This window comes from Osmerus eperlanus, chromosome 11 (genome assembly GCF_963692335.1).
Source record: "Osmerus eperlanus chromosome 11, fOsmEpe2.1, whole genome shotgun sequence".
NCBI classification, from domain to species: Eukaryota; Metazoa; Chordata; class Actinopteri; order Osmeriformes; family Osmeridae; genus Osmerus; species Osmerus eperlanus.
The window spans coordinates 5,831,433-5,847,154 of NC_085028.1; the positions used below are offsets into that span (position 1 = coordinate 5,831,433).

General features: G+C 50.9%; 1 protein-coding gene across 2 annotated transcripts in view; it reads right to left on the reverse strand.

Annotated features, from left to right (window-relative positions):
- The window catches only part of LOC134028668 (latent-transforming growth factor beta-binding protein 4), a 43,254-nt gene extending 27,822 nt beyond the window's left edge, over positions 1 to 15,432 (reverse strand). Inside the window, exons 1-4 of one of the 2 annotated variants that reach the window (XM_062472337.1) lie at positions 14,978 to 15,432; positions 9,214 to 9,284; positions 6,632 to 7,283; positions 3,314 to 3,555 (exon numbers count right to left, since the gene is read on the reverse strand). In XM_062472337.1, coding sequence (XP_062328321.1) covers positions 3,314 to 3,555; positions 6,632 to 7,283; positions 9,214 to 9,284; positions 14,978 to 15,276 — 1,264 coding nt within the window. In that variant the 5' untranslated portion in view covers positions 15,277 to 15,432. The remainder of the gene's footprint in view (positions 1 to 3,313; positions 3,556 to 6,631; positions 7,284 to 9,213; positions 9,285 to 14,977) is intronic. The other variant, XM_062472338.1, reaches the window with a different exon arrangement.
- Positions 15,433 to 15,722: the final 290 nt, after the last annotated feature.

The following is a 15,722-nucleotide window of genomic DNA, read 5'->3' on the forward strand; positions in this document are numbered from 1 at the left end:
TCTGTCGGTGAGTGTGTGTGTATATGTGTCTGTCGGTGAGTGTGTGTGTATATGTGTGTGTGTCTGTCGGTGAGTGTGTGTGTATATGTGTGTGTGTCTGTCGGTGTGTGTGTGTGTATATGTGTGTGTGTGTTTGTCGGTGAGTGTGTGTGTATATGTGTGTGTGTCTGTCGGTGAGTGTGTGTGTATATGTGTGTGTGTCTGTCGGTGAGTGTGTGTGTATATGTGTGTGTGTCTGTCGGTGAGTGTGTGTGTATATGTGTGTGTGTCTGTCGGTGAGTGTGTGTGTATATGTGTGTGTGTCTGTCGGTGAGTGTGTGTGTATATGTGTGTGTGTCTGTCAGTGAAGGAGTGTGTGTGTGTGTGTCTGTCAGTGAAGGAGTGTGTGTGTGTGTGTCTGTCAGTGAAGGAGTGTGTGTGTGTGTGTCTGTCAGTGAAGGAGTGTGTGTGTGTGTGTCTGTCAGTGAAGGAGTGTGTGTGTGTGTGTCTGTCAGTGAAGGAGTGTGTGTGTGTGTCTGTCAGTGAAGGAGTGTGTGTGTGTGTGTGTGTGTGTGTAGCAGGTGTTCCTCAGTAGTCAGCCTGGGTCAGTGAGATCACGGCTCGCCTCTCCCCTCCTGGTCAGGGCCCCCATCCCATAATGTGCAGGATCATAACTCACCAGTCACCTGTCTTCAGCCCTGATGCTGTTGACTCAGACAACTGTACACCATGTTGGGCCCCCAGGGGCCAGCGGAGCAGAGGGCCAGTTTCAGCCCCTGATGGGGAGGAAGGCTGGTCTACATCCCATTGGCAGTGAAGCAGCACGCCAATACACACACACACACACACACAAGCGTGCACACACAGACTCACGCACCCACATACACACACACACCCCTGTGTCCGAGATGGGATTATTATTTCTATGACCAATGAGAAGCTGTGGTCCATATAACACAACTACCCCTGGACACAGCAGCTACACAAACACCATCAATTACAGCTGGGGAAGGGGGCTGGGGACTGGGGCTGAGGCTGGGGACTCGGGCTGAGGCCGGGGCCGGGGCTGGTTGAGGCTGGGGCTGGGTGGGACCAGGCAGGGCATTATAAACAGTGTTTGTGTGTGAGACCATGTCTGTGTGCTGTTTATCTTTGTGTAAGCTTCAGGGTGTGTTTGTTTACATGTCTGCGTGTATGTGTGTGTGTGGAGGTGACCTCATGGTTTACCGGGTGGGTTACCAGTCTGTGCGCAGATTCAACGTTTTCCTTCACCATGCTTAAAAACGATTATCGACCGATCGAAAAACCAAGAAAATGTCATCTGAGAGAATGCGGCTGGGTTGGGTTCACAGAACAAATCACCTTTCAACCTCAAAGCAGGGTTAATTCTCTGTTTGTTGTAAAAATGTGTAGGCTTACTGGCTGTGATTGACAGGTGTGAAGGCTGTGGGGGGGGGGAGACGTGTGAATGCTGCTACAGACCTGTCAATACATCCCTCCATGGGGATTAACAAGCTTTCTCACCACTCTGACCTCCGGGCTACCAGGAACACATTCACACACTGGCTTAACACTGGGGAGACGGGGGGGGCAGGGGGGGGGGGGGGGGGGGGTTAGGTGAGTATGGGAGTATGAACTCCATGAAGCCAGTAGGAGTTCAGAGAAGTCCTATCTCCCAATCTCTCCTTCCCTCTCTCTCTCTCTCCCCCCTCTCTCTCTCTCTTTCGTCTTTCTCTCCCCCCCCCCCCCCCCCCCCCCCCCCCTCAGGAATATACAGACGGTTGTGGATAATTGGGGGCTCCAGCTCAGCTCCTGCAGTAGAGAGGAGCTGGTGGAGGAGCTGGTGGAGTGGAAATTGGACCGCATCTTTCGAACGGACACATTCAAACCAGGCGTTTGAGGGGGGAAATTAAACAAAGAAGCGCTACTGTAACTTTCCGTGCAAAACATCAGGATCTGCCACTGCACTTTCAGCCTCCTATACTATTAATAGAGTAGGACACACTTGTGGAGTGTAGAGTCTCTCTCACACACACAGATACACACACACACATACATACACACAGGTGAGGCCAGTCCCTGGTATTAACAAGTGAATGTTTCGATAAGAATTTAACCAATACGTACGGAACACGCAAGAGAAAAAGATCATTAGAAAGAGAGAGAAATAGAGAGAGAGAAATGAGCGATAGAGATGGCCCGGGAGAGAGAGAGAGGTTCTTGAAGCCCTCTCTAGTGTTGTTGACCGTGGGTCTGGTCAAGTGTTTAACTATGAGCTAATGTCCTGACCAGGCGTGGGAGTGATGACCATCACACCCCCCTTCTGCCAACCATCCACCGTCCGAGAGACTCAACTGGGGAGAGGAGGGGGGGCCTTACTAGTAACAGCACTGAACTATAAAGCACATTCAACAGCCTGCTAGGTAAACAGCCTGGTAGAGAAACCAGTCTCTGCTACATAAACTAAACACACATTACCAAACCAGTACAGATGGCAGAAAGAGGACAGGTCATTTTCCGCTATGAGAAACACAACTGTGTATTTTTTTATATGGGAATGTGCTGTGGATTGTTGGACGTGTTCAAATTGACTACAAGTCCCAGTTTGAGTGAGTTTTGATGCCAGTCTCTCACATGCAAGGACTACATCAGCCATATAATATAGAGTGTACCAGTATGTAATCTAGAGTTGACCAGCCAGTCTTCCAGGTACAGTGTGCCAGTCTAAACGTTATTCGACTTCTGTCTGCACGCCAGGGTGAGGTCATAGGATCGAGCCCTTTCCTAGAGCAATGGGCCGATCATCCATCATCGCCCTGAACCTACTCACTCTGGACCGGGGCAACAGCTAGCACGCCGGCCAGCCTCACAAAGAAAGGAAGTGGTCACAATGGGCTATCAGGGAGAATATCAGGCCATGGAACTCTCTCCTGTACCACACTGACCTTATCTTGTTCGCCCACGGGCGGGAGCGGGAGAAAAACGGACACGTAGCATTGAAAAGGGTCAGGGGGAAATATCCCATCAGATATTCCATACGATGGCACAACATTTTTTGAGACATTCTTTCACACGTTTTACGCGTTGTGTAACAACCACATACACACATCGACACCCAAACATACAGACCTACACACACACACACACAGACATACAGACCTTCACACACACACACACACACACACACACACACAAAGATAAACAGACCTACACAAACACACATACATACAGACATGCACATTTTCAAAGAGGGATGTTGGGCTCAGGTCAGTTTCGTGTTTTCTCTCTGTGCTGTCTGAGGTGTGCTGGGGAACTGTGCAGGTTGACCTCTGACCTGCAGGACTGGTGATGTGGATGCTGTACTGGCCCTTCTGAGTGTGGAAGCTCTTCACCCTGGTCCTGGCTTCCTGCTGGGCCGAGGAAGAGGAGGATGAAGAGGCGGAAGCCGAGGGAGCGGACGAGCTGAGTTTCTTCCTCTCTGATTCGATGTGTTTCATCAGGAGGGCGGCCATGTTGTTGCCCCGCCCCCCATGCGACAGAGCCTTCTTCAACAGCACAGCCTGGGCCTCCTTCAGACTGGAGAGGAGGAGTATGAAGAGGAGGGGAAGGAGGAGAACAGAGGAGGATGAGGGGAAGAGAGGTAGAGTAAAGGAGGAGGGGAGTAGGGAAAGGAGACGAGGAGAGGAAAGAAGGAAAGGAAGTGAGAGGAGGAGGAGGGGAAGAATAGGGAGATAAGTACAAGCGTTCAGAGTTTCCCAGACATGCTCAGACTCTGCGTTCTCCAAGTGTGGAACGTGAGAACGGCGAGCTGATGACGTCACCAGCGAACACACCGCTGCCACCCTGAGGTCCGACCTAGCAGTTAAGAAGGTTCCGCTCGTTTTGACTGGTGGAGAACTGAACCGTTGCTGTGGTCTCACACACAACAGCTTGATCAGAACCAGACCAGGCCCATCAAATCAAATCAAAGAGAGAGAGAGAGAGAGAGAGAGAGAGAGAGAGAGAATGGGAGGGAGGGAAAGAGCAAGAGGGACAGAGAGAGAAGGAAGAGGGGGGAGGGAGAGAGAGAGAAAGGACTCTGGAGGTCTGGTAACAGGCCAAGTGTTTTTGACAGCATCTCCAGCTTGATGGTTGCCATTTGCGTCGGAGGCGACGGACAGTAAGAATGTTGTTTTGACACAAGATCACAACATCTAACTAACACTAACGGAAAACGATTGGAGGGGCCCGTTAAAATGCAGTCGCACAGTTCTGTAGCTGGCACATAGACATAGATGAACACCACACACACACACACACATTCACCATGTTATCAGCAGCCAGCTACTTCTTTGCCTGCCAGTTTAATGGTCTATTGTCAGACTGATGTTTACTCAGAGCATAACTCCACCCGCTTAGCCCTGACAGTGAAGAGTGAAGCGGTCCTAAAGAACAGCCCTCAACCAGGCCAACCCCGACATCACACCGCTGCAGCCTGTGAACACTCAACACCCTGTAACAGGATGAGATCACATGGTGTCGAGTGTGAGAAGAGCCCGAAAAGAACTGGAGAGGGAAGGAGACCCCCAAGCAGAACTGTTGAGTTGACCTTTGACCTCGCTCCGACATGCCGTGTGGTTAGCCAACAGCGACAGTTTGACATGGAAGAGACAGAGACGGAGAGAGAAGGACAGAGAGGGAGAGAGAGATGGAGAGGGAGAGAGAGACTGAGAGAAAAGGACAGGGAGGGAGAGACTGAGAGGGAGACGGAGAGAGAAGGACAGAGAGGGAGAGAGACAAAGAGAGAAGGACAGAGAGGGGTTGGAGAAGTGTGATGGAGGGAGTGAGAGAAAGGAACGAAGAAAGCAGCCAGAAGAGAGAGAAATGGTCCATCCTTTCCAGCATGTATTAAATGACCCAGACCTCACTCCAAAACACATGAATAGTCCTTCTGGAACTCACTTGACACTCATGTTTTTGCCAAAGAAAAATACATCCATTTAGTAATATTTCAGATGACACACACACATGCTCATACTGTACAGTGTATCTAGGACTCTTCTTTCCATCCATGTGGCCAATAACAGATATTAAAGACATATAGTGGGTTGAATAAGAACCAGTAACAGTGGAGAGAGGAGAGTGCATTAAAGTGGTATAGCAAAACTGCAACGCTTATCTATTTCCCAGGGCCTAGTACTCTATGTCTTTAGCAGTTCCTCCTGAGTGTGTGTGTGTGTTTAGCAGCAGTGATAGAAGGAGGTAGTCAGAGGAAGCTATGCTTTCCTCATCAGTCCTGGAAGCTGGGGGCAACCTTGTAACACTTACACACACACTCACCCCCCCCCCCCACACACACACACAGACACAATAATATTTTAACTTTTAAAGAAGAGTCCTTGAAATAACTACCTTTCAAACCTCAGACTAACTATGAATAATGAACATTAACGAGACAGTCTTCCAGCAGTTATCTTGGCTACAGACCCATGATGAGACTAAACATATTTATTTTTCATTTCACTCAGAGGATGTTTTCCTGTGTCGGCCTCCAGGACAGCTGTGTCTTTGAGTCACTGTGAACCTTCCTCTACACAAACATCAACACAACAATCAGACAGTGCTGTAATTTAGGACCAAAACTATACCTAACCAATCTGCATAAACAACACCGATTTATTGGTGCTAAAGAGACACACACACACACATACACCGAAACACACTCAAATGCACACACTCCACGAAAACACACCCAAACTCACACACACTCCACACAGACACACACCCCACACAAAACTCTTAACTCACCCCACACACTCTCAAGCACACGTCTTACGTCTGTACGTGGAGCCTCGGTTTGGTATACAGTAGACCCATCTGATATGCAGTACAGTCAGAATTATGAGGAGAACAGCTCCACCTGCAGACTAACATGTGCATAGCAGCACCACGCTGTAAGGACCTGCCCTACTGTACAGTGTCTCAGACACTATCTCTCTACTGGACATCAACACGTAGCCACAACAGATAGCATCACTACGATCTACCATGGCAACACACAGCTAGCTAGCATCATTCACCAGTCACACTGACAGTGAAACAGTAGATGTGATATTGCATTGACATTACGGTCTGGAATATTCCGCCTAACCGTTCAGCTTTATAACCCGCACTGCGAAATCTAATAAAGATTCATAGAGGACATGAAGGAGATGGTTCAGATGGATCGTAATTTACTGGTGTGCTGTTGGGTTAGCATGTGCTGCAGTCAGACAGCCAATCAGCTGCCGGGCTGGTTGGCCAGGAGCCCTGCACTCCCTCTCTCACACCTGGCCTGCATCAGGTGGACATGCACACACACAAACACACGCATCCATAGGTACACACACACACATACAAACACACTTACACAGACACACACTCCCACATACACAAATGACTAAATACACAAATGTGCACACAACAACACACACAGACACAGGTCCACACGCACACACACACCAGGAGGTGATACGTATCTGCAGGGTTAGCCAGCAGTTAACAACGTCAAAGCCAGCAGGGAGGGGTGAGAAAAAGAGACACGTCATCACCTCCAGTGGTTTAGACAAGCCCGTCTGTTATCAGCTGGCAGGACAGTAGGAACAGAAGGGTGGAGGAGAGACCAGAGACCCACCTGAGTGGCTGCCAGCGGACACTGTACTGCTTCTTCTCAGCCCCTGGAGGAGGGGGGCTGGGCGGGCTGCCTCCTGGCCCTTCAGTCCCCCCAGCTGGAGGAGGGGGCTGGGAGGGTGCTGGAGGGGTAGAGAAGGCCTGGGAAGGGGCTGAGGCCTGGAGGCTGGCTGGAGGTGGGATGGGGGTGGTGGCTAGGGCTGGGGCTGAGGTTAGGGAAAGGGTGACGGTTGGAGACTGGGTGGGGGTTCTGATAGGGGTAGGGGTTGTTGGAGGCTGGGTTGGTGGAGGCTGGGGAGTTGTGGTTGAAGGCTGGGTGGGGGCAGATGAAGGCTGGGGAGTTGTGATTGGAGGCTGGTTTGGCTTAGTTGGAGGCTGGTTTGGCTTAGTTGGAGGCTGGGTTGTGGTAGTTGGAGGCTGGGTTTCAGTCCTTGGAGGCTGGGTTGGTTGGTTCAGGGGCTGGTTGGAGGTGTTTGGCCCAGGAACAGTCCTGACCAGAGGGTGGCTGGTGGGTCTGAAGTATCCCCAGGGGAGGCCAGTCAGGGCGTAGGTCACACTGGTAAACTCACAGCGAGGGCCGTGGAAGCCATGCCGGCACTCACACACGTTCGCATGTCTGCAGACCGCGTTGTTATGACATCTGGGAAGACACCTCGCTGTGGAGGAAAGGAGAGGAGAGGAGAGGAGAGGTGAGGGGAGGGGAGGGGAGGGAGGGAGGGAAGGGAAGGGAAGGGAAGGGAAGGGAAGGGAAGGGAAGGGAAGGGGAGGGGAGGAAAGGAAAGGAAAGGAAAGGAGAGGGGAGGTGAGGTGAGGGGAGGGGAGGGGAGGGGAGAAGGAGAGAAAGCAAGGAGAGGAAAGAAGAGAGGAGAAGAGACAAGAGGATTCAAACCAGTGCTAAGCAGGAGGACTCGCATGCGGGTCAGATACTGTGGAGAACCAAACCTCACTATTTCAGAATGCGTTCTTTTCTTTTTACCGTCCCAGTGAAACGGCTGGACCACGCCCCTTTTAAAAGAACTGGATCTTTAACGGGTGAAGCAACCAATTGAGAAGCTTTCAAGATTTCCCTCCCCTGAAATAAAAAAAGTGAATGCAGGGCAAAGCAGAGAGAAACAGAAAGAAAGGTGGAGACAGAGAGAGAGAGGGAAGGGGGGGAGAGAGAGAAAGCAGGACCAGTCCAAGGCCAAGGATACAGGAAGGGAGGTAGTCATGCATACAGAATGCAGGGTTAACATGGTACCTCCCGCCCCCCCTCTTCCAGACCCCCACGAGCCCCAGCCCTGTTCTCATCCGGCCCCATATAGCCTTGAATCTCTCCCCCACTCAGGCCCTTGCATCCTGGGACTCCTCCCGTCTCCACCCCCCACCCCCGCGCTGGGGTCATTGTGTCCAGACGAAGTCCCCTGGAGTGCAGCTGGATGGCCCACTGACCACAGATGACATTCCCCTACCCCCAACTCCCTCGTCATCTCCCCACCACCTCCCTCATTCAGCCGGGCAGCAGCAGGGACAAAATGTGTGTGTGTGTGTCCGTCTGTCAGGGTTAGGGTTACAGTCTGCTGATTGAGATGGTTTTGACACGAAACCTCTTGGGTCGGTTCTGTTCGGATCTGTCCTGGTCTCTCTGTCTGTCTGTCTGTCTCTCTCTCTCTCAAGACATCCAAGTGGCTAATACACTGCCAGCCAGACACTCAACCAGACAGACAGACAGACAGATAAACAGCCAGGCAGCCAGACAGACTTCTCGTGGCGGCTGTCTGACAGGTGTGTCAGGACCAGGTCAGGAGGTAGGAGGAGGAGGAAACACGGACTGGGCTGGGATGAACAGATATTACAAGCTCCAGCTGGCGCCCAGTGGACATTCCACTGGCACACTGCCCGCCGACACAAATCCTATTGGCTGGCTCGCTCTCCCTCTAAGTAGTGATTGGATCTTATGGATTCAGGCATTTATTTAAATACTCACCCTGCCGACCATCATCCTCTGTCACCAGTGTTTCCCCTACCATTATATTAGGGGGCGCCCCGCCCCCCCCCAACGGTACCCCCCGCCCCCCCCTGGAAGGTAAAATATATATATATATTTTTTAAATATATATATATATTTTTTTTATATTGCACCAGATCACAAAATGAATAATTTAAGGTTACCTTTCCTATAAAACAGGTCTATAGCTTGCTCTTTTATTAAACAAACTAAATGGCCTTATGTTATTCATCTTATTTACATGACGGCATGTCATTTCTGTCTCCCCCCCCCAAAGCTGTAAACCTAGGGGAAACACTGGTCACTGTGGTCTTATGGGTCAGGATCATTTTCAAACCCATTTAATTTAAATAACAGGTTGGCTGTATCAGGGATCACAGTGATCAGGATTAAAGGTGCATGGTTCTAAGACTATATCGGTGGTTGGAGTTAATTTGAGGTATGTATTTAACCAGGTGCAGTAAAAAAAATAACCACATCTCAGCCACCAGGCACCATATCACACACTGTGTTTTTGTAACAAAGTTAGTAAAGTGTAACAATAACATCTCAACTCCAATGTTCCTTAGTACTGGGCAACGAAAGCAGGGAGCACTCACGCTTGGTGCACTTGTTGGTCTTGGGAGAGATGTTCCATCCTGAGCAGCATCTGTCTCCACACACGTTGGGCCTGGGAGGAGAGGGAGGGGGGAGAGGGAGGGGGGAGAGGGAGGGGGGGAGAGGGAGGGGGGAGAGGGAGGGGGGGAGAGGGAGGGGGGAGAGGTTAAGACGGAGGGAGGAGAGGGAGGGGGGAGAGGGAGGGGGGAGAGGGAGGGGGGGAGAGGGAGGGGGGGAGAGGGAGGGGGGAGAGGTTAAGACGGAGGGAGGAGAGGGAGGGGGGAGAGGGAGGGGGGAGAGGTTAAGACGGAGGGAGGAGAGGGAGGGGGGAGAGGGAGGGGGGAGAGGGAGGGGGGGAGAGGGAGGGGGGAGAGGTTAAGACGGAGGGAGGAGAGGGAGGGGGGGGGAGGTTAAGATGGAGGGAGGGGAGGAGAGGGAGGGAGAGGTTAAGATGGAGGGAGGGGAGGAGAGGGGGGGGGGAGAGGTTAAGACGGAGGGAGGGGAGGAGAGGGGTGGGAGAGGTTAAGATGGAGGGAGGGGAGGAGAGGAAGGGGGGAGAGGTTAAGATGGAGGGAGGGGAGGAGAGGAAGGGGGGGAGAGATTAAGATGGAGGGAGGGGAGGAGAGGAAGGGGGGAGAGGTTAAGATGGAGGGAGGGGGGGAGAGGGGGGGAGAGGTTAAGATGGAGGGAGGGGAGGAGAGGGGGGGAGAGGTTAAGATGGAGGGAGGGGAGGAGAGGTTAAGATGGAGGGAGGGGAGGAGAGGAAGGGGGGAGAGGTTAAGATGGAGGGAGGGGGGGAGAGGGGGGGAGAGGTTAAGATGGAGGGAGGGGAGGAGAGGAAAAGGGGAGAGGTTAAGATGGAGGGAGGGGAGGAGAGGAAGGGGGGAGAGGTTAAGATGGAGGGAGGGGGGGAGAGGGGGGGAGAGGTTAAGATGGAGGGAGGGGAGGAGAGGGGGGGAGAGGTTAAGATGGAGGGAGGGGAGGAGAGGGGGGGGGAGAGGTTAAGATGGAGGGAGGGGAGGAGAGGAAGGGGGGAGAGGTTAAGATGGAGGGAGGGGGGGAGAGGGGGGGAGAGGTTAAGATGGAGGGAGGGGAGGAGAGGAAAAGGGGAGAGGTTAAGATGGAGGGAGGGGAGGAGAGGGAGGGAGAGGTTAAGATGGAGGGAGGGGAGGAGAGGGAGGGAGAGGTTAAGATGGAGGGAGGGGAGGAGAGGGGGGGGGGAGAGGTTAAGATGGAGGGAGGGGGGGAGAGGGGGGGAGAGGTTAAGATGGAGGGAGGGGAGGAGAGGAAAAGGGGAGAGGTTAAGATGGAGGGAGGGGAGGAGAGGGAGGGAGAGGTTAAGATGGAGGGAGGGGAGGAGAGGGAAGGAGGGGGGAGGGGAGACACACAGACAGGAGGGTACAGATAGACAGGCAGACACATGACACAGATATAACCCCCACCCCAACCCCCCCCTGGTCATGAAAGGACAGACACAGATTGAGTGTCATCTCAAGACCCGACTGTTTATCCAGCGGGATTCTGGGAGAGAAGGCAATTAACACACCAACACAAGCCAGCAGAGGCCACGCCTCCTCCAATGTGACAGCTCAGCGTGACTAAAGGCCCTACAGTAGTCCCAGGACGAGAAGCAAGAGATCATCTTATTAGACACAACGATGTGGCTTTCAGCTGTACTGAGGCCTGGAAACCAGTGGCCAGGAAGGCTAGCAACAAGCACCCCCCCCCCCCCAACAACCCCCCAACCACCTGAACCTGAGGGGAGATCTGTACGTACTCACAGTTGTGGTATTTTAAAGTCACACACATATGCGTACACACACCCACATGCAAGATAGGTCCACATATCACTTACAGGCAGGAGTGTCAAATTAGGCCTGGTTTGATCTAAACGCACCCTATCCCCCAGACATCACCACCAACCAATCAGCTAAACTGATGGAACAAATGTACCCAATCCCTCAGGCATTACCACCAACCAATCAGCTAAACTGATGGAACAAATGCACCCAATCCCCCAGGCATTACCATCAACCACTGAGCTGACAGAACAAATGCACCCAATCCCCCTGACATCACCACAGACCAATCAGATGAGCTGACAGAACAAACGCACACAATCCCCCTGACATCACCCACAACCAATCAGCTGAGTTCTCAGATTGTTAAAGTCCCTGTCAGTCTGCATCAGATCACTGAGCACAACAAATAAAGCATGTTGTCCTGACTCCTGAGAGAAGTTTATAAGTGGGGGGAGGGGGGGGGGGACAGGCAGTGTTTCCCCTACCATTATATTAGGGGGGTGCCGTTGGGTATATATAGCGCCCGATCACAAAATAAGTCATTTAAGGTTACCTTTCCTATAAAACAGGTCTATAGCTTGCTCTTTTATTAAACAAACAAAATGGCCTTATGTTATTTATCTTATTTACACAACGCATGTCATTTCTGTCTCTGTCTCTACATGGTCGTCGTTGTCATCCCCCCCCCCCCCCGTCCCGTCCCCCGTCCCGTCCCGTCCCGTCCCCTTGAAGCTGTAAACCTAGGGGAAACACTGACAGGGGAGGGGTTTAACTCAGTGGTAAAGCATCTGAATGCATCAATAGGTTTGTTACAGGTTCCAATATCCCTTCTGTTGCTTTGGATAACTGTGTCTTCTAAATATATATACTTTTTAGTTATTCTAGGTTTGGGTCCCAGACTCCAGACTCAGACTGTGCTAGCTGACCTGCTGATCACTAGAGCAGGCTTGAGTAGGGCTGTGGGGCTAACCTGTAGCCTCGCAGTCTCCCTCATCCCAGCTTCCTCTCTCCTGAGGAGGTATGAAGGTCCAGTCTCCCTCATCCCAGCTTCCTCTCTCCTGAGGAGGGATGACGGTCCAGTCTCCCTCATCCCAGCTTCCTCTCTCCTGAGGAGGGATGAAGGTCCAGTCTTCCCACGGGCGTTCCCGGCGGCCATCACACCAGGGTGTGAAAAGACGAGGCGTTTGGAGGTTCAGGCTGTCAGGGCTGGCTGTGACCCTGGCCCTCCCGCGACCCCTGGCCGCCCACCCCTGGCTGGCTACCTCCCACCCCAGGCCAGCCAGTGGACTGACACCTCTGGGTCAACCAGCCTGGGGGATGCTGAGTGCTAGATGCCAGCCAGGGACTGAGTCAACATTCACACATGGAGCCTGATGATTCAAATGGTGGTGGTTGTGGTGGTATGGGGAGTGTGGTTGGGGGGGTGGGGTCACATGTCTCTTGTGGGTCGGAGCTCCACCCTGAACTAACGGCTCAATGCAGAAGGCCGAGAGGCTGACCACAAGTCGCCAGACAAACTGACAGTTTGACCCAGGAGCCGCCCGGGAGAAAGAGAGATGGATAGATAGACAGATAGATCGACAATCAGACAGACAGACAGACAGTCAGATATAGATGGATAGATAGATATAGATGGCTTGAGGATAAAGATAGAGATGCAGACATACATTCAAAGAGGTGGAAGGCCTTTCTTTCCAAATAGGGAAATTTCAGCACAGCAAATGTGGAATGGAAAGTTCCAGAAGGTTTAGTCTCTCTCTCTTAGTTAAAAGCAGGCTGTGTGTGAGAGTCAGAGTCTTTAACAACACACCCACTCTAACACACACACGCACACAAGTGTGTTTAGAGAACTGAGTGCTATCTGTCGGTGGTGTGGATAAGACACACCGTCCATTTAAACACTCTTCTGAACACTGTTCTGAGAGTTCCGCTGTGGAACGTGTGAGATATTATCTGACGGTTTTGCTAGGGAACATCTAAGAGTTCCATACTGAACCCATCATTTATAACTGTCTAAACTGGTCATAAAATCAAACCATAGCCAGCTTCCATCTTTAATCTATCTTTACTGTGTTCTCCTTCACTCCTCTCTTCTCTCTCCTCTCCCATCATTCATCCATCCATTTAGTTCGGCATATGACTTGGCTGATACAAGTAGACCTGTATATGACTGACCTTGCTTAGACTCGGACATGGGCAGTAGGTCTAACCCAACACAAAGGCCTATGCACACCGTATGTGGGATAATAAAGTTATTTCTGGTTCAAGGAACTACCTGTAAAAACGAACTGACACTACACACCCTATTAACTTTTCACTGTATAAACTTCAGCTTTTATAAGAGCTGGCTTCATATGAAGTCGCTCCAGACGTAATTTCAACATCCTGCCTCTTCTTGCTTCCTGACCCGAGGCTGTGGAGAGACGATCTCACACAGAGACGCACAGAAGCTGGGCCAGAGACCTCTGCTTTCACACACACACAATCCAGTCTGTTGTTCCCTTATAACTCCCCCCTTCCTCCCTTCTCCCCCTCCCGTCTTCATCCCCTCTCTAGCACCCTCCTCTTTCTCACCCTCCTCTTTTGCCCCCTCACCCCCTGCCTGACCCCCCCCCCCCCCCCCCCTCCACCCAGAAAGGGCCTACAGTACAGTTCACTCTTATTAGCAGTGTGGGCTGTTACGGGTCTTGCTTCGGCTACTCTTTGATGTGGTGCCAGTTTCTTAAACTGTCCATCTGTGTAAGTGCCTGTCAACCTGTCTGTCTGCCTGCCTGCCTCCCTGTCTGTCGATCTGTCTATCTGTGTCCGTCTGTTTGTCTCTAAGCCCAGGGTGAACTGTTGAACCAACGCCACTCTGAGACCCCGCAAGTCTAGCGTGACTAACTTCAGAGTAAACACCCTCCTTCTACACTTCAGTGACTGTGAAAGTGCTTCCATTTACCCCTAATCCACGATACACGCACGCACACACACACACACACACACACACACATACACACACACACACACACACACACACACACACCAGCTCTGAACCCCCACAACAGTGTTGATGTTGAACGTCCATAGAGACTTGTTTAGTGCTAATGAGATAGTTCTAACGTCAGAACAAAAGCTTCTCCCTGATAATTCCTTCCTCCACTAAAAATCTCTTTCACTCGTTTTGTTTCTTTCCCTGTGTCTCAATTTCAGTCTCTTTCCGTCTTATTCCCACTTAAATATGAAGCGTGAAGTGATGAAAATAAAAGCTGCGTAGAAAATCATAATATTCATTAATCCTATTTCATGCTTGGACTGTTTATAACTCAAGTTATGGAAGCAAAAGAGCGACCCACACAGTATCCTCCTGTTTGTTGCTCAACTCGTGGGTAATGCGAATTCCGAGCGTAGCTTGACGGATCAGCATCCCTCCACGGCGGGTCAGGGCTATAGGCCTAGATGAGGGCCGGGGCAGACTAGCCAGCCGGATGAGAAACCTGTCGAATCCTGAGTATAATCCCTCCAGACCCAGGTCACTGGGTCCTAAACTCTCTGAACTTCGTTATTGTGCAAACAGCCCCTTCGGAATCGATAGCCGACTAACTAATGACTTATGGTACGTTTCTCTTTGTGTGTCAGGCACCAGTAGTAGGTTATCCACACATCTATAACTCACAAGTTAGAGAGGGACATTTCACACATTCCAAGGGGGGCAATGTGCAAGCACTCTTGACAGTCTGGTCAATGGAACAACTAGGGATTGATGTATCCACAAAAGGTGGTGAATTTACACCCACAGAAGCTGGTACAGCTTTATTGCAGCAGTCAGTGACACTGGACTTGCCTATACTGCTGAAGGTGATTTAAACACGTTTGTTCGATATCCACCAAAATATTAATACTATTTCTAAAATGTGCGACGGTGTCGAATCGAACACCTGTTCCTTTTCCAACTGACTACAAATGGTCTGGATAGTGAACTTACCCATTTAGCTGAAACGCTCCATTCGACGCGTATTTCGAATGTTTCTTTCCCTTAGACACCTTTAGATGGTGTTTATATTTCGGTTTTATAGTAGTCGTCCTCCATGAACCGGTATATGGCTGGTAACTCACGGTTGCGTAATGATACCTGGCCGCCGTCCGTCTCTGTACCCTCTGCGTCTCCTGAGCTCTTGGGGTCGCCACGGTTCTCACAAATGTTCCAGATGATCTCGAAATCGCAAGAAAAACTACGAATGTCGCCCAAAGACCGACAATATGAAAACGTCCCCACTTTGACATGTTTTAAAACAAACTCCGTATAGTCCAAGTTTTGCTTGATGTCTCTAATAAAGAATACAACAATGTGACCTATACACACAATGACAAGATAGTTTATCTTATATTATGAACAAGCACGTATTGTTGCCTAATATGAATATAGCATAGCTACATTTACTAACAGCTTCCTTATTGTTCAAGTTCTGCATTAACTCGACAGTCCTTCGTCCTCCTGGCAACAGTCTACGAGGTAAAGCATCATTTCTACTAGGCTACTGAATGACTTCAGCTCTTCAACAAAAAATGTGTTTCAAATTCGGCTTAAAACTTCGAGCCAATCAGATGTGCCCCAGGGTGTAAAGAGAACACAGCCAATCATATCGGTTGGTCCAATAGCCACGCGAATGGAGATGGAAATAAAGCAACAAACGGAGAGAGCCACGAGCCACGCCAACAGTCAGCCTCCA